The sequence below is a fragment of the Haemaphysalis longicornis genome, unplaced genomic scaffold, assembly GCF_048455015.1.
Source record: "Haemaphysalis longicornis isolate Haplotype H1 unplaced genomic scaffold, Haemaphysalis longicornis Haplotype H1 scaffold_1, whole genome shotgun sequence".
NCBI classification, from domain to species: domain Eukaryota; kingdom Metazoa; phylum Arthropoda; class Arachnida; order Ixodida; family Ixodidae; genus Haemaphysalis; species Haemaphysalis longicornis.
Genome location: NW_027526203.1, coordinates 136,450,793 through 136,478,237, shown reverse-complemented (window position 1 = coordinate 136,478,237; position 27,445 = coordinate 136,450,793). Strand labels below are relative to the sequence as shown.

General features: G+C 48.3%; 1 protein-coding gene and 1 long non-coding RNA gene across 8 annotated transcripts in view; one reads left to right on the top strand and one right to left on the bottom strand.

Moving 5' to 3' along the window:
• LOC144180620 (uncharacterized) overlaps positions 1-27,445 on the top strand; it is a 293,036-nt gene that overhangs the window by 225,251 nt on the left and 40,340 nt on the right. For all 6 annotated transcript variants that reach the window (XM_077708962.1, XM_077708957.1, XM_077708951.1 and 3 more), the window contains 4 exons: positions 476-620; positions 9,942-10,897; positions 11,410-11,745; positions 23,460-23,592. In XM_077708962.1, the coding sequence (XP_077565088.1) occupies positions 476-620; positions 9,942-10,897; positions 11,410-11,745; positions 23,460-23,592 (1,570 nt within the window). The remainder of the gene's footprint in view (positions 1-475; positions 621-9,941; positions 10,898-11,409; positions 11,746-23,459; positions 23,593-27,445) is intronic.
• Positions 558-15,886, bottom strand: LOC144180692 (uncharacterized). 2 transcript variants are annotated; one of them, XR_013324512.1, is made up of 3 exons: positions 15,657-15,886; positions 10,735-10,921; positions 558-696 (listed from the first exon to the last, which is right to left on the bottom strand). It is a non-coding gene; the product is annotated as an uncharacterized LOC144180692 (long non-coding RNA). The 2 variants fall into 2 exon arrangements; XR_013324514.1 differs by lacking the exon at positions 558-696 and adding an exon at positions 5,167-5,544.

The window sequence follows — 27,445 nt, the reverse complement described above, 5'->3', positions numbered from 1 at the left end:
CAAAAAGCATCCGAAAGAAAAGCATTGAAGGGGTCCTTTCAACATGGCTTGAGATCTACGTTTCTAAGCTATCTCATGTGCGTACACCTGTAATATAAGATTTTGTGGCCACCTAACCTTACGACTCTGCGCTTTATTTCCAATGTTCTGGAATTGTTTCAGATGCTGAAAAAAAAAGAAAAACGTTTACATGGCTCTTTTATTCTTTCTGCCAATACTCCCAATCTACATGATCATTTTTAAGCGACTTATAATACACTTTTCTACCGATAACACGCACTTTAATGCAGCCTTTACTTTTATATGAGACCGATATTGTTCGGATCGGTTTTTACAGAAATTTTTGCTGGAGCGTTTGTCGGGGAGTTATAAATTGGCAAGGCTTGCTTGGTGCGTTACAGTCTCAGTTTAAACACGGACTGTAATGCATATTGAAGGCGGGTGGGATATTTGTGCCTTGCTGAACTTGGTGCAGATATGGGCAGTGGCGGGGTACCGCTTGGAGCGAGCAGTGGCCAGGCGGACAGCGATGGGGACTCGGGCATCGACGGCTCCGTCGACAGGTTCTCGCAGCGCGTCGGCTCGTCGGCCGTGCCATCCCGCCATGATGTGACCGTAAGGTATGTCTCACACAGTCGTCACGAGTGTCCAAGATAGCATGTTTCGCTCTGCAGCAGGGAACACAGCCGATGTTCTCTGTGTTTGGAAACAGAAATAAACTAAGATATGTCCTAATTCAATCAATCAATCAATCAATCAATCAATCAATCAATCAATCAATCAATCAATCAATCAATCAATCAATCGTGTATTTGGTATCAACAGCAGAGATACCCGGGCCACAGATGAAAAGCGAGAGAAAGAAGGCTTGATGGTGTATCTGCAGAAGATATATATATATATATATATATATATATATATATATATATATATATATATATATATGTGCATGTAAAACAGTAAAAAATTTATATACACCGTCAAAACCTTATAAAGCAAATATTCTTTAGCAGCCGCGGCGCGAGGACACGCTCCAATGTCAAAAAATAAGAGCTCCAAGTTAAAATAAAAAATGTATGTATAGAACAATGACCAAGATTATTTCACACAAGTTTACAAGGACAGAAAATGAGTACTCCTTTATATAACAATGTAACCTAAAAAATATCTACTTACCCAGCGAGTTAAGTAATGACTGCAGTGTAAGAGCAGCAAATGACGACTATAATTTGTGCGTGAACGGGACCTCACCAATGTTTCATCATAACAAGTATGATGATCAGGACAGTTACGTTTTATGTTTGATAATTGGTCGATGACAATGTTACGCTTCATTCGTGAGCAATAATGATTGAGAAGCGTGTCGTTATACAAACGTGAAACAGCGGGGATACGAAGTTCTTTAAAAACGGGCGCAGTGTGAGCATCATGCGGCACGTTTGAGATAGCTCTCACAGCTTTACTTTGGGTGGTATGAAGTTTTATGTTTGACATTATAGGGTTTCATGAAACCAAGGGGTGCAAAAAGTGAATTATCAATTACTAGCCTAACACTTTCTGGTACATGTACACGCAGCCTTGTAATACGGGCCAAGTTGAAATCGCGGCGATGTGCCTATTACACAGCAGATGTCCCTCAAATATCACTCAAGGTTTTTGCGTGACTTACAATTTTTGAGACATATCAAGCAGAAGGTCCCCATAAACGTTTTCTTTTCGGTATTTTGCTCTGAAAAGCACAGCCTTCGTTTCAGTGGTATTTATTTCTGATGAATTGCACGCTCTAACGCCGCAGTGTTCTTATTGCGCGGCTTCCTTGGACCAATAATTTCGTGTCATCTTGACAAGTAAGAAGTAATGCAGTGTCATCAGCATAGATGATGAACGTGAATGATAGGGTGATGTTCACTACATCGTTTACATATAGAATAAAAAGTAATGGCCCGAGGATGCTACCTTGAGGTACCCCGGCTGCGAAGGGTTTAATTTATTTAATTGTTTATTTATTTATTTGTAGATACCTCGATCTTGATACAAGATCTTCGCACGGTGGGTACATGTTTGCCACGACTACACAAAAGGACACACTTTAATAGAAACAGACGACGGCAGGCAAAAAAACAATCAAAGCAAGTGCGACTCGAACAAGTACACTTAGCTTTGGGAAACATCATTCGCAAGATAATGGCAGTGGTACATAGGGAGAAAGAGTACTTAAACCAATTATTTCGTGGGGCAAGTGCCATAATCATAAGCGATTGCCGTTTTGTGGTAGCATAACCTGAAAAATAGGACAAAATATTCGAAGTGTGCTCATGGCAGTGACGTTTGACTAAATGAAAAAGAAATTTCGAGCGACAGATGTGAATAAACACAACAAGGACGTTGTGGTCGACGGGATGCGCCAATTAAAATAAAGGTAGCGACCGGTGTACGTCGGCTTCCGGTGTAGTGAGAAACCCGCCGCGGTGGCTCAGTGGCTAAGGCGTTGCGCTGCTGAGCACAAGGTCGCGGGTTCGATTCCCGGCCGCGGCGGCCGCTTTTCTGATGGAGGCGAAAAGCGAAAACGCACGTGTGTACGAGATTTCGGCGCACGATAAAGATCCCCAGGTGGTCAAAATTAATCCGGAGCCCTCCACTACGGCGCGCCTCATCGCCGTTGCGTCGGCGCGTTAAACTCTACAATCGATCGATCGATCGGTGTAGTGAGAACTCTAGGCTCTTGCTTCTTCTTGTCAATTGGTTGTCAAGAAAAGGGATGGAGCCGTCGTGTTCTCATTTAACCGTCAACTTATTGACGGGGTGGGTGGAATTTCGATTCTTTTCAGATTGTCAACTGCGGAAATCTTCACTATGCAAAAACAATCGTCCGTATTGCCAAGAAAAGTTTAGGTCGCGGAGATAATGAACTCAGGGCTTTCCCCTCTATGTGTTCCATGGTCAAGTTAGCCATTGTTACGGAGATGGGGGCTCCCATTGCGGTTGCACTTTTTGTTTGAAAATTGCCTTTTTGTACAAAAGATACGTGCTGGACAAGCAGAACTACACTAGGCGGCATAGTTCGTGGGCAATGACGGGCGTTCTTCCTTTTAGGGTCAGATCATTTTCGGTGCAGCACTGGCCGGGGATATGGTACAGGCACGTTAGGGAACAAAGACACGACGTCTAACAAGACCAGGCTTCCGTCTTCGCCCATGCTCACCGCTGATGCAAGTTTCACAAAGCAGCTCGAGTTGCGGACATGAGTCGGCGTCTTCCCGGCGAGGGGAAAGGAGGGGGGGGGGGGGGGGGCGAAGATGCGGTGCAGTAAATTTGAATGTGCTCGGCATGGTGAGGAGTAAAGTGTGCAAACGGGCGAAGGGGACGCCAGGTTTGTGGATCTTCAGTAATCTGTAGAAACCAGGTGCGGAGCTGTTTCGGCAGATTAAACATAGGTAGAACATTTTTTGTTCCGGGTGGTTCTTAAAAATTTCTGCGAGCAACTTCTACCGCTGCGTCTGCGTTTGGTTCGTTCGATCCTCTTTAACTTCGCACATGTATCCCCATCCAAGAAAGCTGAAACATTGCGGCCGTACTCTTGGCTTTCTAGCACCACCGTCTAGTTGCCCTTGTCAACGGGAAGGATGTCAATGCTTTGGTCTTTTTTAAGTTCACGAAATGCTCGGTTATCACCTGCGGTCAAATTTTTGCTCTTTTGCAACGGCAACTTCGACAGGGTACCAATCAATTTAAGTATTACTTCGTCTTCGGCGTTTAGGTTTACTTCTTGAACGGCTTCGTCTACATCAGCGACAATTTTGCTAGGTTGGGGGCTCGTTGCCGCATTATAACCGTGTACTTTAGACAGAACAAAAGCTTGCCCTTGAGTGAGCGTGCGGATGTCATGTTGATCACAAAACTTTGATCCTGAGCTTTTTTGGTTAACCCCTTTTCAAAAAACAAGAGTTTCTTATCTTGCGTGGTCCGGTGCTAGCCCGCAGTGGACGCCGCTACGGTGGGAGTACAGACTTTTGCAGGCTGCATGCGGACTGGAAATATTCCATGTTGAAAGACAACGTTGTAAATGTGTGCAAGGACAGGGCAGATCATATCGGTCGTGTATTTGACTGGCCGAATCGGTAGGTCATCTACAGGAAGTAGTTTGCTACTTCGGAATAAAATAACCGCGCGGAAAGGAGTTAATGTTCGCTTGTAGGCGCTTAGGCTGCACTTTAGAATTCCTGGGCGCGATATACTCTAAACAACGCGGGTCGTAATGGCTCTCACCAACAGACGCCAGAAAAAAATTGGCGCAGCTTGCACTGGTGGTGCAAGGCTGGAGAAACAGCGGAGTTGACGCCCGTCTCCCTTCGTCGGAGACCCGGCTGTTGCACCTCACATGCATTTCCGAACTTGCCGCTGAAAGTTTTCCATTGTTCGCAGACTTTCACATCTCTCCCAAAGTGGACCGCGTTAGCACGCGCTGGGACCCGCGCCAACGCGCTTCGCGAGCTCGGCAACTGTAGCGCGAACGCACGTCAACGGACGAGGAGAACAGCTCGCGAGCGGTCACTCCACGACGCTGGGCCGTCTTCTGCAAGGTTGAGCTGGCCGACGCCGGACGCTCCTCGCGAGGCGAGCGCTCACTTGTGCTCGGTATTTCCATGGATTTTTAGATGCGACTGCATCTCATTCACTCGCCTTGTCCATGCAGCGTCGGCGTCTTTGTCGTCCGCCCCTCTCCCATTCTCCTCTCCGCGCGAGCTGCGCTCTCCGCCGCTCACCCCCTTCCTCTCCGATAGCGAACACTCTCTCGCGAGGGGCATTGGATTGGATTCGATTGGATTAGATTGGATTGGCTTGGCTTCGCTTGGATTTGATTTGGATTGGATTGGATTAAAGTGGGTTGTGTTGGATTGTGTTGCGTCATAGCCGCGCCACGTTGCGTCATAGCCGCGGTCGTTCCAGCACCGGCGTTCCGATTTCGTACACGTGCATAGACTTTATCTTCGCTGCAAATTGCACGGTGGTCCCGTTACTTCACCATCTACTACCCGTACACTTCAGCGACCAGAAGGCCGTCATCGTTAACGTTACGCCGCGTGTTAAATAAAGAATAAATCATACGCGTTCCTTACACGTTTCACGCAATTAGAGAATCAACCCAACGGAAACACCAAGTGAACCCCCAAGATGCGTCGCATCTCCACAGGGTTCCCCTCGCGGGAAGGTAGGGTAATTTATTTCTGGTAATGCTGGCGGTGGAAGTAAAAGCTTAAACAGATTTTTTTTTTATTCGAAAGTTTGCCCTGCGGCATAACGGTGCACGATTCACAGGTACGCGACCAAGTTAGCTTCGTGTATAAAGTCCAGACGTTGCCGATGAAATGGCCCATGAACCGAGCATTGCAGGTCTGGAGGGCGGCCAGGGTGGACGCCGGTTGCACGAAGGTGCCGTAATCAGATCTGATGCAGTCCCGGGCAGGTCCACAGCAGATGCTGCACATTCACATTCTGTACGGCGGAGGCGCAGAATGGGCACGTGGAGTCGTATGGGCCGCGGTACTGCGATAGCCAAGAGACAGTTCTACTCTTTAGAAGTTATTGAAAGCGTTAGAGAACTGCTGACAGGGCATGCATATCCCATTATGTCCCTGTCCTTCAGTGCCCGTCCTGTTATCTTGCTCGCGACCAAGTGCTCAGATTCTTCCAGAGTAAATCGCCACGTCTGAATGTTTCAGTGCTAAATAAATATACTGTGGATGTAATTTTATTTGGCTTGTCTGAAGTAACTTGTGACCTTATTATGGAAAGATTTAAATGTGCGGCGATCAGCAGCGTCTCTCGTCCGTGAAAGGTGCCCATAGGAGCATTATTTTGTTTAATTAATTCAAGGGAATAGTTTGAAATCCATGGTTTCTTGACTTTTTTACTGGATAAGGGCGTATGAACGAAAACCTTTTTGCAACCAGCAAAAGATAGGGGCATAAAAGCGACGTACGTAGTGTTATTGTTTGACTGCCCATCCACACCATCCCAGTGTAGTTGTCATTGGTAGTGAAGAAATTGTTGTAGTAGAAATGGGTTTAGACTTGGAATAGTTCTCGTGGGGGCGCACTTCAAAGGCTTGGTTGCAGCACTGCTTCCTCCTGTTCGGAATATTGGCAGGTGATCGTTACTGTTGGCGCCAATAACGCTGGCCACTGTTTTTCCAGGTTTGATATTTGTGAAGTATACATCAATTAGCGTTGACGCATGTGGGCGTAGTACTGGTGTTTTGCAGGGATTTTAATCAAAAAGCTTCATTAAACTGTAGCGATCCGACGCTGGAAGTAACATGTCTATTTATATAATCCGCCAAGACCACGTTGAAACCGTTGTCGTTAGCCTACGCCAAAAGCTTGTCCAAAAAGGCTGAGAATATAGATATTTGTTGAACCACAACGCAAACGACAAGACACAGGACGATAGCAAGAGGACACACGAAACGCTCCGTGTGTTCTGTTGCTATCGTCATGTGTCTTGTCGTTTGCTCTGCGGTTCAACATGCATCACGAACTCGCCCGAGTTTTCACGTTGCTAAGAATACAGAGACATTTCCGCTCTGCGGCCGATACACAGATAGATTTCGTGCCGACTGAATTTATATGATTAGACCATGAGAGGGTATAGTAGTAAAAATCACCCCAAGATATTTATATTATGACACGTTTTGGAGCACTAGGTCATTAAAGGAGTAGTTGACAACTGAATTCTGCGTTCTGGTATTGAAGGACATTGCGACTGTTTTGCAGAAATTGACATTCATCTGCCTGGTATCACACCAAGACGAAAAAGCACTGGACGAGCCATTAAGGAGGTGATGATATTGAAGGGAGGTAATGATGTTGTACAATACACAGTCATCGGCGTAGATGCGTAGGTTACAAGAGATGGATTGTGCCAAGGCATTAATAATAACCAGGCACAACCAAGGACGAAGAAAAGACCCTTGTGTCGTACCCCTGAATCCTGATGTAATGTCGACTAAAGGTGAGTTACCCGAAAAAAAGCTAACGTAGTAGGATCGACTCGAAAAGAAATTGGCAATTAGATCTACTAGTCTGAAATATTTTAATATAACGCGGAGTTTTTTAAATAACTTAGAGTGAAGAACAGTGTCGAACACTTTTGCGAAGTCAATGAAGATTACTTCGACCTGTTTGCGGGAATCAAGGCCTAAAGAAATGTCATGGGTGAAGTCCGCTAGCTGTGTTCGAATCGCTTGGCAAACCACGCTGCAGATTGGATAAAACATTATTAGTTTCAAGGACGTCTATTATATGTTTATAAATTATGTGCTCCAACACCCTTCCAGTATGCGATGTCAGCGAAAAGGGCAGGTAATTTTGCAAAAGCTGCTTATCACCAGACTTAAAAATTGGCCGCACCTTAGTCAATTTCCAGACGGAGGGAAAAATACAGGACGATAAAGACTTTCGAAATATAATGGTAAGCTAACGGGATGTCGATAGCGCATACCGAATTCAAAAGGAATTTGGAATACCGTCGGGACCGTCTTCCTTTTCTGCGTCTAAGTTCAAAATAAGATTCAAAACACCTGCATGGCTGGTATTTACGTCAGAAATTGGGCTGATTATGTAAGGTAGGGGTAACATGATTATCAACAGAAAATAGAGAGGGGAAGTATGTATTAAATGCATGGGAGATTTTCCGGTCAGCAATAACGGTTTTACCGTCAAATAGGAAAGAGGAGGAAGGGCCGCTACTTGGGAGAACTGAAGTGGAGAATTTACGAGGATTACTTTTCCGTAAAGAGTGTAATTGTCTGCTAAAGAAAATATCTTTTGCCGAAGTCATCACTGCGGCAACTTCTTTTTTAGCTTTGTGGAACTTGTTTATGCTATCGTGTTTGTCCGGGTTTTCGGAACGCCTCAGTATTCGCAGTAGACGAGATAAGTGAAGAATACCTCTGTTCGTCTAAGAGAGTTTCATATTTTTTTTTTTAGTTTTTAGTTTTTAGTGGAACAAAGCGAAGAATGCAAGATTTTACAACATTTTCGAAGTACGTCACAAGAGCTGTAACGTCACTAGTACTGCGCATGGATTCGAACGGGGACAAGCTTCAGCAAGGACATCCAAAAATTGACGTATCGTTAGCACGACTAAAACCCTGGAACGTTGTGAACGAATACAAGGCCCTCAGCACAGTATAAGACATCGTCAGGATGACCGCCGTATCATCACATGTACCTCCAGTAGTTTCACATAGAAATCCTCCTTCCGCAATTTTCAAGCTCACAAAAATCATGTCCAGAAGCGAGTCCTGGGAGGTGGCATCAATAACCGGTTGCACTAAGTCAAAAGACGGTGAAAATTTGATTAGCTCATGGCCGATGCCAGGCTCACGACCGGACGCAGTCGGAGAAGGCCAATGAATTCCGAGTGCATTGAAATCGCCCATTCAGACAATATTAGATGAATCGATATTGTGGTTATGAATATAACGAGAAAGATTGTGTATTCGCTCGACGGAGGTGCCAGGTGGCGGGTAGAAAACACCAACCATGATGTGATGCTTGCACCGTACCGATTCAATATCCACAGCGGTAAGCTAGACAGAAATGTTCAAGCCCGACTGACAGAGTAAAGCCACACCCCGCCTTTGCCATTTTGTCAATAATTGCGAACGAAGGCGTACCCGGGTGGGGTTATCTGAGAGTCATGCACGCCTTCATGTAGCCAAGACTCAGTTACACCTACTATGTGTGGAGAAAACGTTTATAATAGGGAACGAAGCTAGGAAATTTGTTAAGTAGGCTTCTTGCATTAACATTCAAAATTGTAAGGTCATCAGATTCGCGGAGGGGTAGCTACTAAGGAGGAAATGGTTCAGGAGGAGGTGCTGGTGGCGCGAAGTTGGATGGGAGGGCATTGTAACAAGCGTGTTCGAGGTGGCATGTAGGATATACTGAACGCTATCAACAAAAAGTTGATCGAAGCGCAAGTGAACTTCAGACCCCGTGCTACGAAATGAAGCGGAACCACTCCAAGGCTTCTTTCGAACACAGCACACCTTTCGGGAATAGTCTTCCGTAACGTAATTGTTGGATCCTTTGAACTGAAGACGTTTCTCATCACCTTCATCATATCGCGATAGTCTAGAAGCTTGATAATAACGAGTTGAATATGGTTATCTCAGACTCGACCTAGCCTATGGCGATGTTCAATTGCAGGACAGTCTCTGTTCAAGTTAGCACAAAACACTTGCGATGCTTTAGCCCGCAGATTGTCACTATTTGTGTCTTCACCTTCATTTGGGCCATGCAAGGTTCAGTTGTTACGTCCCATGCGATTTTCAAGATTGTTATTTTTTAGCCACAGTTCATTAACCGCTTTGGTCAGCGCCGCAATCTCACTGCTGAAGGATTCCGATAAAGGATCAGGTGAAGAGATAACATGGGATAATTCAAGTGCCGTGACACTGGAATCCAGAGAATCCAATATGGCGTTGACAGTGTGATGATGAGTTTTTAATATCGGCGATATCTTTGGCCATTTGATTTTGACCGTATTGTAGTTGGGAAAGCATTTGCTCGGCAGAGGAGTTACCATCCATTAAATCAGCGCTTGATCCATTCTTAGAACGCGTCATGGGTCCCTGAACATTCCCATCATTATGGCTCCATTTTCCGGCAACAGGTTCAGGGGGGAGGGGGGGGGGGCAGGATTTAGTTCGACATCCCCGCTCAGGACAAGGCGAAGCAAACTATAAACGGCATGAGAGCATACACACACAAAACCGTGTGGGCCGGACAGCAGCAGCAAACAGCGATCATCTGAGCGAGAACACTTGGCATGCTCAAGCTAACATACCTGCAGAATAAAGGCGAAGCTATTACTCTGCTATATAACTCTGTATTCATTGCAAATTGCGTATTGTCTGGCATATCTTTCTGCAGGACGCCCACCAGCGTTGAGTCCGATGGCAGAGGAAGCTCGGCCGGGCATTTGGACGAGGGCCTGCCCTTCTCAGAGCAGCACATGCGGCGCTCCTGCAGACAGCTCATTGCCGCCATGTACGCCTCACCACCGCCCACGTGCGGGCTGCGCTGGGACGCGCGCACTGCGGGGCGCCTCTCGCTGGCAGGAAAAGAGCCCGATGAGCAGTTCGCCGCCAAGAGACTCTCTGTTCCCGCGGCCCGTACGCCGCCACCGTCGTACGAACAAGTAAGTGCCGCTCGCACCAAGCTGTCCATCGCCCCGACGCCTGACTTGGATAGAATTTCAGCTACCGGCACTCCTTTTGGGGAACGCAACTCCGCTGCCGCTCGCCAGCATCCGATACCTGCCTCAAACGACCCGAACGCATCGACTTCCGTCCGACTAGTGCCACCTGTAAACCAGAACCGCCGCCGCCTTGGTGATCTGTCTGGGCAAGGCGACCCGTCCGCACCGCCCAAGGGAAAACAGCAGGATGTCTGTACGCCTGAAACCTTCAGGTGTTCGTCGAAAACGACACAGCAGGACTGGGCGTCAGGACAGCTGTCAAACAAGCAAGCTGGTCTCGACGTACATGCCTATGATGGGAAGGAAGCTGCCTCACTGATTCCTCCGCAGCCGCAGTTTACTTATGAACCTCAGCGAGGCGACGAAAAGATTCGCGACTCAGCGCTTCGCAAAGAGTTTTCAACAGTGAGGTTGTCGGAAGAGAAGACACGCGGTGCCGAGTTCACGAGGGCGGCGCCAACTCACATGGGCCCTAGAATCGCCCAACTGAGGTGGGCGGCTCCCGTGGAAACGGTGGGGGCCCGGGTACCGCCAAGTCAGCCTGTTGGCTCTCGCTCCACGTCGTCAATGTTGGGTCCGAGGCCAAAGACAGCGCTGCCACCCAGGGCGCTGCCCCTCTCCTTGCCCGGTGAGAACAGGCTCTGCTCATGCTCTGCAAGCAAGGTTGCATGCGTAGAAATTATTCTGGCGAAAACAGCCCCCAACGGCCATACCTGTCCTATTTAAGTTATTATTGACTGCTTTATACGATGCAAATACATTTCATTGTTCATTGTTCTAGCAGTTGGTGGCAGAGTTGAAGAGTGCGAGACGTTGCTTAGTATTTTGTTTCGCTCAGGTAGTTTCCCTTCTCGCATGCCGTACCTCGAGGAGCTGCAGCTGCAAATGCGGAATGGGCTACACATGCAGTAGCACTGGCTTTCATGGCACTCTGCTGAGTGTACCGATAACATCCTGCAGCTCAATGGCTGAACTTTAACAGAACGCAAGCCGCATAATGGTCTTGACAGCAGCGTAGACACATTAGCTACTCGGGGCGTGTGCGTAGCGGATGAACTCAATATCAGAGACTTGTAATTTTGCAGCTGTTTACGGCGTGAAACTACACGTTTTTGCCCTTGCTTTGTATCTACGTGAAAGGCACGCCATCGTTCTCGGAAGCTGGACCTGCGGTCATCCCCCGTGGCGCGATGCGCATCGTGTTCGCCCGTCCCGCAGCGGTCGTTGCCGACGCTACGTCGTCGAGCGCGGCAGAAACGCGTACGGCGCCGCTCTGCACCGCGGCACAATCCTGCACGCCGCCGGCGCGGCACGTGTCGGGCGACTACTCGTCCCAGCCGGAGCGCTGCAGGCCGCTCCCGGTGAACGAGGCAACCGCTGAGTACAGCCGTCCCGGTGGTGGGCGGGCAGCCGCAGATGTGACGATGTCGCCCAGGAGCACCAGTCTTCCCACGCTGGCCGGCGAAACAAGCAAAGGTGAGCATCGCCCATTGGCGCAGGGACGGGAGAACGGCCTGCCTCTATTTTATGGCCGACATTTAACTAACACCAGGTTTGTTCAGTGTGGGATTTTAAATGCGGCTAGTAAAAAAAAAGACTGCTCAAGCTGTAAATGAGCCTGTTTGAAGCGTCCTTAGCCAACCGCCCGTTCGTTGGTACTCAAACCCTGCAGGAGGGTCGCGTTTTAGTGCTCCTTTGTTTAATTAGAAAATCGGAAAGCAAGTTAACCAGCTACTTAGTAATCGACCTAAATATTTTGTCTTGAAATAAATGTGGCCGTAATACCAACAACAGGAACAAAAAAATGAATCCCCGCTTTGGAACGGCATCTACAACGGAATGGTTCGCGGATGTCAAAACACTTCGTGGCGCCGCCATTCTGCTGCAACCGTTTTTGCCCTAGCGTGGCCCTATTTCCCGAGGGCGAAACATTGTTTTCATTGCATTTCTACTGAGTAGGCAGGTGCTCTCACCTATCCTAGCGTCAAAGAAAATAGACTATAAAATGCCACCCTTGCGATAGATCTGCACGCAAACGAGTGACAAATATGCTAAAAAAATTGTTGAAGACGCTTGCGACACCCTCTACGTGAACTAATCGGACTCAGGGTGGGAATTACGAAAACCGAGTCCATCCGCTTTCAGTCGGGAAGCTGTCGAACACTGGAAGTCCGAAACGAAGAGCGCTGCCTGCGTCAAAATGGAAATGGATGTTGCTGGTATCGCGTTTTCAATCAGCTTCACGAGGCCACCATGTGACTGAGCACACTCTAAACTCGCCAAGGAAATTTCCACTTGCACTATTTCTGGGTTATCGCGAATGTGCAACTCGCGTTGCTCGTATATGGCAACATGTCCTGGGTTAAACCTGGATGTAACGAACCTTTATGCGACAAATTCCCTGAGTTAACGAAGTTTTTCAATTCTCCATTGCCAACCACATCAAAGACCATGTGTTGGCTATCTCTGTATAACGAAGGCGTTGTGGCGGTTAACCCTGATGTAACGAAGTCGATAACCTGATATAGTCAATCTTTCTTGCAGTTTTGCTGAAAAATCGGCCGGAGAAATGAAGTCATTTCGCGAATACTAGCACTACTGCGAAAAGCCAGCAGCAGCAAAGACGTCTGGAATCGGCTGAAAACGAAATTCGTCCTCATGATAATGATGAAGGCAGTGGCTAGCGCCATCCCTTGGCTAACGTAACATTCACTTCTGGTTTTGCTTGTGTACCGTGACACCACATCAGCCAGCAATAGTATTACACTTTACTTTTTTTTTTTTTTTCACCCACGCTGCATTTTACCCTGCCTTTGCAAGTGTTAGTGTGGTGTCGGTTCGAGACTCCAGTTTTGAAGTGCTAGGCCGTCCTTTCGGCATGTAGTCGCGCGTCTCCGCTGCTATATGCGGTATCGGGTTCTCGCTGATGAGTTTGTCGCAACACAGTTCCAGTAGAGCTGCTGGAACTGTGTTGCGTAAACCGGATGTCATAAGCCCATTTTTTCAAGGAAAATGTGCATGTCTTACGGCTTATACATCGGGGACAATGTTTATTTCTAAATGATTCAGGTGGTAGAGCCGAGAGTTTGCATGGTGGCTGAGTCCTTCATACGTGGAAACTTTTGAGCAGGACGAAAAACAAAAGGCCGGGGTAATTTACGTGCTTCACAGTGATTTGGCATCTATTTAACGCTTCATATCTACATAATGGACCACAAGACAGTTAAGGAAATGTTTTTTTGGTATATCTTCATTACTTCACGCCAATAATACAAGCCGTAAATAAAAACTATTGTCATTCGCGCGGCTGCAGCAGTACTCTTTGTCCGCTTAAACAAAAGAATGACAACATTTTGCAATGGAAATGCCTTGTATTCTGCTATAAATGTTGAGGGAAATTTTCTCTATATATGTGAATGGGCATTTTCCGGGCTTATTCGCAGTTTGGAGTCCCCCGGCCGCCCAGGGTGTTTATGGCATTCGTGCCCTCTCAGGGTGTCATGAAGACAAAATACAAGTTTGGTTCTCTAAAGAGACTGCCTTAACCCGACAGCAATAATGCCATTTTTATCGCAAACTAGCCATTAAAGACAGCATATGAAGAAGGGACGACTCCCCTCCCACTTTCCGGCCACTCTCCTATGACGGCACAGAAACTTGTACAGTACGGTCCACTGTTGAAGGAAAACGGCAAGCGCGTGGCCGCTGCGCTCCGCCAAGCGCCGACGCCGAGAAGTGGCGAGAATCGGAGACAGCCGGCACGTGCGCACTGACCGCATGAGGCGGGAGAAGCCGCTCTGTCGTCTGCTACGGCGCTCCGCTGCGCCGCTCAGCTTGCGATGGCTGAGGAATTTCGCACTCAAAATATCTGAGCGCCCCGGAGACGACCGAGTGGCTTCTCCCGCCTCATGCGGTCAGTGCGCACGTGCCGGCTGTCTCCGATTCTCGCCACTTCTCGGCGTCGGCGCTTGGCGGAGCGCAGCGGCCACGCGCTTGCCGTTTTCCTTCAACAGTGGACCGCACTGTACAGTCAGGATCAATTTGAAGGTTATCGCGGGAGCACCGACCCGTGGCACTTTTGTTCCATTCGTGAAGATGAGATTATGCTAACCTCTCTCATCGCTTGGCTGTAGCATAGAATTCGCTCACCCCCTTCTGAAAAGGCCGACTGCTGCAGTTTTTTCTTCATTCCTTTTTGGGTGATGTATCCGCGTTTCGTTCCACGGCAATCTGATAACACCGAAGATACTGGGCATTGTGGCAATGCGGAAGCAAATTACAGTTTTTGTTAAACACAACAATGCCCCGGCATGCCGGAATAGTTACCCCGAGACGGCTGCGCATCTGTGGGAAGTTTGTGGATGACAGGAGAAAAGAATATAAAAAAAAAGAAACCAGCGTGGCCTTTATCGTGTACGACGGCAGTGCGCGCACTTTATGGAACAGCCGTGGGAGAAGCAAACCTAGCATAATCTCGTTGTGGCTGATGCTAAAAATTGTCACGCAAGGGCGCTGTCGTCGCGGTCGGTCGGCGCTCCCGCGATAACCTTCGAATTGATGCCGACTGTGCGTGTGACGGCCGGCCGCTGACCTCAGCCACCGCTAAGAAAAATGAATGCACGATTGTAGTGGGGCTTCTAGTCCGGTTTGCTCGTATCACTGAAATTCTAACGCCAGTTAACACATTAAAACTTCCGTTATTACTGCTGTCCCAAGTTACGTCATTCCTATCTATAACATGTCGCTGTAGCACAAAATTGTGAAGTTTGTCAACGTTTCCTCAAATTTTTCGGTTATAAAACGTATTTCGGGGGTATAGTGGGGCCGAGTGCGTTAGCAAAGGCTAGTTCTTTCACATTAAACAAAGCTGCATGTTGCGTTCACAGCGGGCCCCTTTAAGAGGCAGCCACACTTGCACAAGTTCTGCAACATACTGCTCTGCGGTCCCGAGGATATGCCAAGGACATACATACGTCAGGTCGAGGGGCAAACAAAAACACAGCGAGCGCACGCGGGCCTTAGTACGCGCCGAATCCATTTGCGGTACAATATGCCGACACCAACTGGCTGGTAGCGGTGAGTTCGGTGTTTGACTCCCACTGCATTTAACCGACAGTGATTTAGTGGAAAGAAAGCGGGTCGGAATCGGAATGGCGCTCGGCATCCCAGCCACGTAATCGTCGGAACCGGCAAATTCCGCTCTCTCTCTACGCATCGGCGTTTCCGCTGCTCGTTGAAGCAGTTACCAGGGGTTAATAGGTACGGCAGTACGAGTGGTGCTGCTGCGTTATGCGCTATAAAGACCAGGGAAACGCCCAACATTGTGTTCCCGCCTCAGGAGTCGTCGTTTCCAGGAGCACTGGGAAAAAAAGGCGTGCGGCACGTACCGGTTTCGGCTCTGTCTGCCCTGTATCGAGGCCGCTGCGCTCATCAGGTGAATCGACAGCTGTTCTGCGGCAAGCCTGGGCGGCGATAAGATAGCATTGTGCTCTCTATCCACTGCGCCCTAATCAGCGGCCCATCGCGAGCTTCGCGGGGCGGATGTCTGGGCTTTCCTTCGGCAGTCCTGTCAATCGCCGTACGCCTCCGATGCAGCGCGTTCGCGATCACCCGCCGGTCAGCGCGCCACCCCGCTTCAAGGTTCACGAGTGAGTTCCCTTTTCCATCCGTGTTGGCTCCGAAACTCTACCGTCTGGATTGACTTCAAGTACTGAGAGTTTCCATTTGGAGTGCTGTCGGAGAACACACGTGCGGGCTTCCAGTGTGTCTGCAAACCTGTAAGCCATACTGAAGTAGCTTCTGCGGTTGAAAAAAAAATGAAGCCTTTATTGATTAAATTATATCCAGAATAAAAAGTATACCACGAGTATGAAGCATTGAAGTATGCCTACGTGTAAAATATACCTCGATATAATAAACCGAGGTATACTTTACACTTCGTCCTCATTTTGCTTTAACAGCGCCTTCGTAAGGTGAAAAATGAGAACAACGTAGAAACTTGTGGCGGCACCGCTGACTCTTAACTGTTCTCATACAGAACGGAAATAACAAGCTGATAAAAGCGCTTTACAAAACCATTCCCACGTGGTTTACAACTCCAAGTAACGTTGGTAACAACTTTTATCGGTCAGCTTATGCGCTTGCGCTGTTGCGGGCGCGACCTTTCTGGTTATTCAGACGTAGGGCGAGAGTTCAATGTGTTCAGCTCTTCGCCTGTGTTAGTTTAGGGCCGGCAATGTTTGCAGGTAAAAGCCAGCTGGCACCCGCCGCGGTGGCTCAGTGGCTAATAAGGTGTTGCGCTGCTGAGCACGAGGACGCGGGTTCGATTCTCGGCCGCGGCGGCCGCTTTTCTGATGGAGACGAAAGGCAAAAACGCCCGTGTGTGCGAGATTTCGGCGCACGTTAAAGATCCTCAGGTGGTCAAAATTAATCCGGAGCCCTCCACTACGGCGCGCCTCATCGCCTGCGCTGCGTCGGCGCGTTAAACCCTACGATCAAATCAATGAAAAGCCAGCTGGCCACCTTAAAAATCTCTGGTTTTCGAGGCCACCTTTGACGCCCACCTATACTCTGGTTTCCCCGTGGTACCGCCGCATCCAGCAGGCCTGAACTGTCCGTAGGACGAAAAGGGGCTGGCCCCCACCATAGTTTCTCTTTTTGTCGCCGCTGAATGGCCATTTCTTGCCGTGTCACGTATTCATGTCGATAAAAGAGAAGGGGCACACTACTCGGATTTTGACCGGCCAGAGGCTTCTGTGTCACGCATCTCCCAGGGCGTAGGTGTCTCCGCCGCTTGCCCTGCTCTCCAAACTGGTTCCAGGCGCAATTTCACGGTCCTGATTGCAGGAGAACGCCTCAGGATGTTCATGAAGCAGACCATATCAGCTCTTATAAAACGAACTTTGGTATTAGAAATTACGAGGTCACCTATTGCCCCTTTACGGTGCAGTAAATGTCTAATTGCTGAACGTGTCATCGCATTATCCTGGCGCCTTGTTCTGCCTCCTCCACGTGTGCCTTCTTATCTCGTTTCCCATTTTCCTCGCTTTGGTCGCAGACCTTCTCTTTCGTAATCCAGTTCGATTTTTGATTGATTGATTGATTGCAGGGTTTAACGCGCTGACGCAACGCAGGCGCTGAGGCGCGCCGTAGTGGAGGGCTCCGGATTAATTTTGACCACCTGGGGATCTTTAACGTGCGCCGAAATCTCGCACACACGGGCGTTTTTGCTTTTCGCCTCCACCAGAAAAGCGGCCGCTGCGGCCGGGAATCGAACCCGCGTCCTCGTGCTCAGCAGCGCAACACCTTAGCCACTGAGCCACCGCGGCGGGTACTTCGATTTTTCCCTCCTGGTTAACCATTGATTTCGCTGTAATTAATATACTATTTAATTATACTGCATTTATTGCGACACTGTGATTATTATACTTGCGCGAAGTTCGATTTTCCCTCTTCGTGCAAGTATAATAATCACAGTGTCGCAATAAATGCAGTATAGTGAAATAGTATAATAATTACAGCGAAATCAATGGCTAACCAAGCGAAACCAAGACTTAACCTGGCTAAGCGAAGCTTTCGCTTTGCATATTCAGGACGAGCTGAGCTAAGCCACATCATTTTTTTTCTTTAGCTGCTATTTTATAAACCAGGGGTCGGCCACCTTGCGAGGTGGAAGGCCGAGTTGGATCAAGCCGACACGGCGGCGGGGCCAGAAGACAAATAGGGGGGCGAGGGGAGCCGAATTGACCGTAATATCTGACGAAAATTGAAAGTATACTGGCTAAGTGTGACGATGGGGAATGCAGTTAAACCTGTATTTAACGAAGTTGACAAAAATTCGCATTTTTTCATTATATACAGGTTTTCGTTACATGCAGGTTCTGAGGTAATTGGCTCCGGTGAATGAAGCAGAAACGAAACCAAAATGCTAGACATAGTGACGGTGAACTCACCCTTTAAGAATTTATTTAATTGGAAAAAAAAACCGCATGATTTGCACCTGCTGCTTTCCCACGAGCTTAGTCACTACACAGGAAGAATCAATGTCACTTACCCCCGTGATCACAAACGTAACTTAAGTATCAGCAGAGTCTTTCAATGCTTTTCTCTGGTATCTTCTTTTCCGCTCGTATCTGCTTCCTCTGATTTTCTCTAGAAAGGGACTCTGGCACTTTTGCCTTTTGACACTTCGGTGCCTTAAAGGAGCCATGAAGACAAAATACAAGTTTGTTTATTCGAAAGATTTCGTGTTTTACAGCGTCCCCAGCGCTTTCGCGGAAGTAAATGATGCCGTATTCACTGAGAAATTAATCAAGTTAAGTTAAAATATTGATTCTCCCGCCAAATCGTGTGTTTTGGGGACGTCTGCAATGAAGTAATAACGGTGCGTATACAAATAAATTTCCACTGCGCCATTCGGCTCTGCAGCGTTGCTGCCGTCAAACCTCACAGATGGTGCTAGCATACGCAGCCCACCGCCTTTGCTTTGTTTTGACCGTATTTACACCTGGCTTGTTTTTGTTACGGTAGAAAGTAATCGCTTCGTGAAACCTGGGGTATGATTGGCAAACAGGGTCACGTAAGGCAACGTCGCTTACGCCGATCGGCCAGCGTCGTGTAAGACAACTCCGGAGCGCCGGACTGCTGCGCAGCTAAAACAAGCATAGTGCGCCCAGCAACAGCAGTCTCATCGGTACTTCTATGTTTACGTGTATTTTCGTGACTTTTGCTGTTTCCCGCACAATTCTTACTGCTGTAAAATTGATATGCGTTACATTTAGGCACAAATAGTTCGTTCGGCAAGCTTATAGGCTCTGCCTAATTTGCGTTTGCTTTTGCCGGCCTCCTCAAATCGCAGAGCAGGCTGGTATGACATCATAGGTTTTGTTGCGGGAAATCAGCTGGTGGGTCGCATGGCCATTTCCTTTTTTCCTAATTATATAGCTTATTTGAGCGCAGTTTACAATAACAGTGGTGTCAGTAAGATTCTAACGAGACAATCTTTTGAATGAACCAAACTTGTGTTTTGTCTTCGTGGCTCCTTTAACGTGTTTCAAGGACCAAACTTATGCTGAAAGGGTGCCTTTTCGTGAACTTGAGGCGCTTTTTTCGCAGTCAAAATTTATTAGATACCAGCTGGTATACTGTACCGGGCGGCTACGTTCTTATTCTCGCCGGCGTAGACGGCATTTTAAATTGCGAGCTTGTCTTGGAAAGACAAAACTTTTCGTTTTCTTTTAGCAGAATTCAGCACTGACGAACGACACCGCAGACAGCAGTGGAGACGCGCGACTACACGCCGACAAGCAGGACTAGCACCTCATTGACACCACTCTCACTCGTGGAAACTCACGGTAGTTTTCGGTGCGGACGAAATTCGCTAAATTAGGGCATTTCTCGACCCGATTTTCATAAAAAGTGCAAAATGTACTGCCTCTTTACCGTAGAAACTTCGTTACATCAAGGTACATGTCGCAGCGCCTTCGTTAGAGGTCGCAAACGGACGGGTTTCAATGGGACGGGAAATGGGGAATTGAAAAACTTCGTTAAATCCACGAATTCGTTGCATATAGAGTTCGTTACATCCAGGTTTAACCGTAAACTGCCAACTAGAAGAGATCTTTATTGGTTCCTATTTAACCCCTATTAAGGTCAAAACTTCCATCTCGACCTTCAGATAGGAAGTGACAAAAGGAGGGGGGGGGGGGGGTTCTGACGCCATTCCGGGGGCCGCATCATACTGACCCTGGTATGAACCAATGCAACGTGCACTTTTAGCTAAAATAATACGCTCGCTCTTGCGCTGATAATTTCTTTTAATTACGCCCGAAGTGTCCTTTGCTCTTAATAACGTCAACATGTATCAGCCAGGGCAGAAGTTTTAGAGGTTTGCGTATCTATTATAACACGGTGGCGGGACAGGACATGAGCCATGGTTGAGAAGTATAAAGAACCTGTTTCTTAATGACTTCATGGCCATGAGAGCGTCCGCGCAGACTGTGCGGCAGCCACTCCTTGGACGTCTTTGGTGGGGCGCCATGTCGCTATAGTTCGTGTTAAAGCTTTATTTAACCTTATTTTGAAAGGAATGCGGCCACCTTCGCAATTGAGATGTGAACACTGAGCAAACAGTGGAGCTCAGTCATCACTAGCTTTAACTTGGCTTCTTCAATAGCTTTGACTACGCATTTTCTATAGCCTTAAGTTCACTTTTCTACAGCTCTAACTCTTTCTCACTTTCTTAGGTTTTCCCATCTTACCGGTAGATAGTACAGGGATGCCGCTAAGGGCACGCTGTCTCTCTCAACTAGAACACCTGCATGTCAGAGCTCACATCATCACTAGACCCAGCCAATCCCCGACGCGTGGCTCCTCACCCGAACATCTGCGCCGCGCCGCGCACTCCCCACACCTGCTCATCGGCTCCTTTCCTCCTCGCGACTTGCGCTCACACTTTTTGGCCCAGCATTTTTCTCCTCCTCTCCAATTTGCTGCGCGCAGTTTTGAGCGATGCCCGGCGCGACTGGTGCTGACGGTGAAACAGCTTTGGCGTAAATACTACTTCACCCGTCGGCCACCTTGTGGGTCATCTCTTGGACACGGAGCCGTACTTCCGGCCTGCCGAGCTAGCTAATGTTTCCCTTTGCAAAATGAAGGCAAGGCTTGCGTATAAAGGCGACATTCAGAGTTGGCTCTCAGCGAGGGAATCGTGACGGCCACGAGGTGATGCATTCGTCACGCCGCGGGTCGAACCTCCGGAGTCCCCGGCGTGCAAAAGTTGACTTTTCGAAAAATAAAAAACACGTCAACGAAGGGTCGGAATGACGCGACATTTCTTGGGGAAGCAACAATAAACAAAGTAACTAATCAGGTTGAAAAGAAACTTGAGTTACTGTAGATCTAACCAGGGGACCAGGAAATGCGAGATTAGCACGGAACCCCTGGACCAACACCGCTGGATGTTTCTAGATTACCAAAGTGAGGGAATTGTGGACCGCCGCTTGGAAACATGTGGTATAAACGTACGCTGCTGGCTGCAAATATAATCTCGGCGTGTACTTACCGAACCAACAAACAGGCGACAAGCATTGCACGGTTCCACTGATAACGCTGACAAGGACGATTGGCCAAGCCTCTCAGACGTACTATGACGAGAAAGTAGGGGTAAAGTAATCAGGGTAATGAGGAGAGCACGCAATAGCACGGCCGGCCACGTGTCGTCCAAGCCTAAATGAAAAGGGTGGCGCCACTGTTTCCAGCGCCTCCTGACTGCAAATGAAATGAGAGCGCTACAGATTTCTACACGACACTTGTTCTTCGCGTTTCACCTGTGTGGTGTGTACGAAAATGGACCCTCTACCGTTTGCTGAACAGCAGCCGTGGAAGAACTGCGATCGTACGACGCTTGTACAGCAGACGGTGCGCTAGAAGCACAAGCCGAACCAAACACGCCACGCCGTCATCCCAAAGCAAAGTGGCGACGCAGACGATGCCGACATATCTCTTTAACAAATAAACACCAGCATTGAGTGCATCATAGTGGGTGCCTATAGGTGGTCTAGAATTTTTCTCTGGAGCTAGTAAGATAGCCCAGCTGGCAGAACGACCACCTTCCCGAAGTGGTTGTGTGGGATAACGGAAGAATGCGACATCTGTGGTGGAATGTGGGATCGTCGCTGATAATTCCGCCTGAAAATAGGGCGATAATCTGGCAGCCTAATCGAAAAGCAGAAATTGTGGGACTGCGAGTATATTCCTAACCCAGCGTTCCTGTTACTTTTCGGCGCATTGGTAGCAGTGATGACTTGTGTATGGAGATTGAACAACTGATTTTCAAGCTAACTGTTCAAAAGCTTGAGAAGTTATGTGTTGCACAAAACGCCGACATGGTACTGTAGCTGCCACTCGTTTTTTGGGGCAGTAGGCTGCATTAGAATATTTTGTTTAACAGAAATCATCTACTTCGATTAACAAGTGACAACTGACTGTGCTATTCCCATAGAAAGCAAAAAAAAAACAACTTAGCGGTCACTCTTTACACGTGTAAACTTAAACTCGAGCTAAAAAATGTAGGTTTTCGCTATGGAGTTAGCGATTTTTTAATGCATTCAATAAATTAGCAAAACGTTTCCCACTCGCTGCTGAATACTACGTAACAGGTAAGTCTTGTTGAAAAATCTACCTACTATAGATCAAAGATGCTGCCTGAGCAGGGGGTTGTATCGGGTCACGTTTTCATCCATGGTTTGAGGCAGAGAGAGAGAGAAATGACCTTTATTGATTCGTCCTGCGAGAAAGGTGCGGGTCAGGCCACGCAGGGCTTCGCCGCACCTCGTCTAACTACCTGCGCTAGGTAGCGGGCGGAGCCCGAGGCGTCGTGCCCGGCCGGCCGCCAAACCATGGATTACTCGGATCGCCCGACGACGGCGCGGGCGATCCGAGTAATCCATGGTTTGACAACGCAATCGGCCGACTCCACTTAACTTTATTGAGTTTAAAGCAGCTCATTTCACGTCATTTGTTCGTACTGAGTTCACCAAAAGTTTTACTGGATATTTTGTCAAGGTTAATCTCGCTTTAAACGGCTACAGCATCAGTAGATTCTCTGTGGCAGATGAAAATTCACTGCTTTGTGGTCCGTGTACAGATACTAGCGATTATAAAAGTTCCCTCAGCTTCTCGCAATTCTCAAACTTACGAAAGCAACTAGTTAAAATCGGTATAAATGGGAATCTCTAAGCTCACATGCCGAATTGATTCGGTGTCTGCGCTTGTGTCGCGCGGGGGTGTAGCCCCGAGAATAGCCCATCAGGATGGCTGGGTTCCGCTGTCTGTTCGAAGTACGCTCCTCTCCGTTTTCTTTCCGCCGACGAACGGCCTGGCTACAGCGGCGGTGTCCGCCGCTCTAGCCCGGCCGTGGCCGACGCTGCTGCGTTCGGGACGCGGCCCCCGCGAATTCCAGGCAACGGCTCTGGTTTCACTCTTTGCCGAGCCACGTGTGTGAATTCAAGTGACGTCGCAGGGGCAATTGTTGTGGGTGTCGTTTAATGCTTTGCTTTCCAACCACCTTCACAGCGTGGATTGGAGCCAGTTTTTTTTTATTCTATTAGTTATCGCTGACAACATTCTGGTACGCAGGGATTGCGCCTTACCAAAACGTACGCTGAAGTGGTGCGAAATAATGAACGCAGGCCCAGCCAAGGTCGCCAAGGGCCGCGTGGAGTACGCGCTGGTCACCAACAAAGCCAAGTACCACCGCAGTCCGTTGGCACCACGCGGCTCGACATGCGTCATGGGCGAGCGGCCACCACGCATGCACAACAGGTGGGACCCGCTGTGGGCTTCCTCGGCATTTTTTTCTCACCTTCTGCGGCCTTGAGGGGTCATCGCGCATGCACGCCCTTCTGCATCTCTCACTCTCCACCCCAGCCGTCTGATGCTAGAGGTGCAATAGTACTTTATTTTCCCCCTTCATTTTGGAACGCACTCCTAGCCTCTTAGTGAAGGCTTTTGCAGGAATTGGGGGATACATTCACAACAGTGACATAGCGCACGTCAGAACAATTTCATAGCACACTTCGCGTTTACAATAATGTATTTGAAGAAGGGAAAGGTAAGCTGACATCTACGTTTCGTTCGTAAGATGTTAAGCGTGAACCGCATGGAGCGTTTTCTGCTCGCGAAAACGCGCCGCGCACGCCACAGGCGCGCTGGCGCTGCCGCAGAGCCACCCGCACGCTGCGCGCGGCGCGGCAGGCGGCGGAAACATGGCGGCGGCTTCGGCCGCGAAGTGGCGTCGGGAGCTCGAGCGACCGCTTCTGAGCGCTCTCTAAGATGCCGCTCAAGACACGCACGAAGTTGCTTGAGCGGTAAAGGAACTTATAATGTGGGTGAAAACGGTACTATAAAACATCATCCGCGCCGCTACTGCATGCGCCCAAACAATATCTGCCGGAATGGTATACGCCTAAAGATCCCCGGCGGAACCAGCCGGCTGTCTCGAGTTAGACCTGTGCGCCGCCGCGCCACGCCGCCGCCGCCGCTTGTTTTGGTCGCGCCGTCTGCGCCGCCGCCGAAGTCACGGGAATGAGCACGCCGCCGCCGCCGCCGGGCAAAATTTTCGGCGCGCCGCCGGCCCCGCGCCCCGCCTATTATTCTTTTCTTTGAGGGGAGCTGCTGAAGGGCGACTCTTCTGAACAACGAAAGAGTATGAAAGGAAAATACGTCGCTTCGCTGGAAGTTGTTTCTCCCTCTGCAAGAAATGCCTCTCTCAGCAGTGCTCATTCTAGCCACCTTAGCAGTGCTGTTCGTCGGGAAAGAATCGCGATCCACCATTGTACTTTCTGACTGGAATCAGCTCATTCTGCTGCTCGTGTGGGGAGACTTCTAGTCCCTTTCCTCTCCTCCTTCTCCGAATACCTTTTCATCCCGGCCCGTCCCATAGCAATCCTCTCACATTGCATGCGTACCGCGACGTTGTTAACAAAGGATAAATGCGTGATTGCCAACCGTGTCGACGCGCTTGACTCGGAATCCTCTTGAAGCACCCCAGCTTCTCTCGCTACCACACAAGCGCGACATCTTTCTTGTTTTAGCCGCTTTCTCAGAAAATCTGCAGGCACCCATGTTACTCCAGGCACCCATGGTTAAGCAGGCCCACCTAACTCTCTGTGTCAATAGCCCTCTTTCTTTCTTCTCCAAAGGGAAGTAGGACGGAGGACAGGAGCGAACGCAAACTTCAGCCCCTCAAGCCATATTCGTTTTCGTACAAAAGTGTTTGAGCACCTTCCTTCTTGATAAAGGCCGGTCTCTTTGCGTATTAATAACATCGTCATCCAACGGGGATAAAAGTATACACTGCAAGGAAAATAAAACATTAACACAAAAGTAGCGGTCGCAGAGAGACTGAAAAGAATAAATGCGGATGAAAGAGAACGACCGGAGTACACAAGTCTCCACAATAAGTGCGCCAGCTCCTCCCACCACTCGTCGATTCTCTCAAGGGGACAAGCCGCTAACATCGAAGAATTAAACCCCATAATCAGCACGGGAACAGTGCACAAGAAACCGCCGCAGTAGCACGCAAGCTTGAATTGTGAGCGTCATTACAGGAATAGTGCACGGGAAGCGGGTCAATAAATGAACTGTCCTGTTACGCAGGAAGGGTCTATAAAAGCGCATCTAGGATCTCCGCAACTGTGAGCCTGGTACAAGCATTCACAACTCATTAACGTCAGCAATGCATTACTTAAACGAATGTGAAACACAAAATTGGAAGGAAATTCTAACACCCGCACAACTTCAGATAACCAATGTCGTATTTGAGCAGCTGTGATAAAATAGCGTCCCTGAGGGCCGAGGAGCGTACGTCATGCTGCCCTTTCTGCGCTGGAGGCCAGTTAACTAGATGATTTGGAGAAAAAGAATTCAGAAATAATGGTGAAAGGTACCATGAGAAAATCTACAGGAATTAAGAGGGTTGTCTACCAATGCATTCTTACTCCTTGCTTTCATTGTGAGTTCTTTACAGCCGAATTAGGCTATGAGTGCCCAAACAGAGCTTCGACGTGTAATGTCCACACTTCGCAAGATTCACAAAAGCTATGATTTTGAAACGTAAAAGTTGTATATTAATAGCGCGTGCTGCGTGACGTGAACGTGGTTGATTGTGGGGTTTAGCGCACCGAAGCTACACATGGACTATGAGAGAGAGAGCGAGACAGAGAGAGAATAAATTTCGTCAGCACAAAAATTGCGGAGTAGTGTCCTCATTTCAGGACCCCATTCGTGGTGCCAGCTGCGACGACCATTTCCACCAACCGAAGCTGGTTGTCCGCACTGGATCAAAATTAATCCGAAGCGCCTCATAGCCCATGTGTTTTTTGACACCTGTGAGTAAAAAAAACCCATGGGCTAGAGGCGCGCTGTACTGGGGGGCTCCGGATTAATTTTGATGCCCTGGGGATTTTTACCGTGCGCCAAAATCTCAACACACGGGGGTTTTCGCTTTTCCACTCAATCTGAAAAGCAGCCACCGTGGCTGTGATGGGTAAACCTCGGAAACGGAAAAAATGGTCCCAATGACCATATAGAAAAAAAATGGCCCCATACTCCAGTCGACGTGTTTCCCTTGATTTTACCCCTTTGCGTTTTAGGCAAAGGGTTGAGGAAGAGATAGAATGCTTTCATATTCCTATAGAGGCACAAATTAACGCCTCTGGAGGCTAAAACCTAACAAACCAAATTGGGTCGACAGACGGACGGTTTGATGGATGGATGGATGAATATGGGTGGGTGGGTGGATGAATGGATGGATGGTAGGGTTGAGCATCGATTAAAAATTTTAATGCAAGTAACTGGATTAAAACCGCACAAACAACAACTGCGAAGCCTGGAACCGTCGGTTTAATAGCTTAGTCGGACACAGCCATCTCAGTGTGTGGAATGTCATAGAAGCTCTACGCTGCGAGGTTTCATCAGTATCGGTGAAAATTGCACTAGAAGCCGTGGGAGCTCCACCAAAGAAGCGCATAGCGTCGTCCCAGGTCTAGGACATTTCGTTGCTGGACATTCCAGTATAGTGAACTAGAATACTTCCAGTGCAGGACGTTTCGGTGCGGGGGATCCGGACAGTTTATCGAACGCCGTTTTATCGAACGCCGTTTTATCGAAGTCGTTTTATCGAACGCCGTTTTATCGAACGCCGTTTTATCGACGGACGTTTTATCGAAGCCGTTTTATCGAAAGTGTTTTTCTCGGCCTTTTCGAGTAACAGAATTTGCAGTACGTTTTTTTTAATTTCCTCCTCGCTATGTAATTTGCAAATCTTGTCTCCACAGCAGGCCTATTTAAAAACATTTATAGTCTGTCGTCTAGTTGACTTTTATTTCCTGCGTGTTTTTTTTTTTTGTTTGTTTTTGTGATGCGCGAAATATGTCACCAGAATTTTTTGCTGTGTTCATTGCGCAACTGGTACTGCCATAACGAATCTCCTTGTGTCTCTATCCCCTCTGATCCGAAGCATATCACGGCATTGTGGCGTATTGATTAAAATGCCTCGATATGCTTCGTACGTTTTTGTATAAACCGCTTTTGTGTGGACACATAATCTAATTATTTCGCCGCGTATGTTGTACATAAGTAAGGCACTTCTTGGCGCTTGAGGGTCCAATGTCAA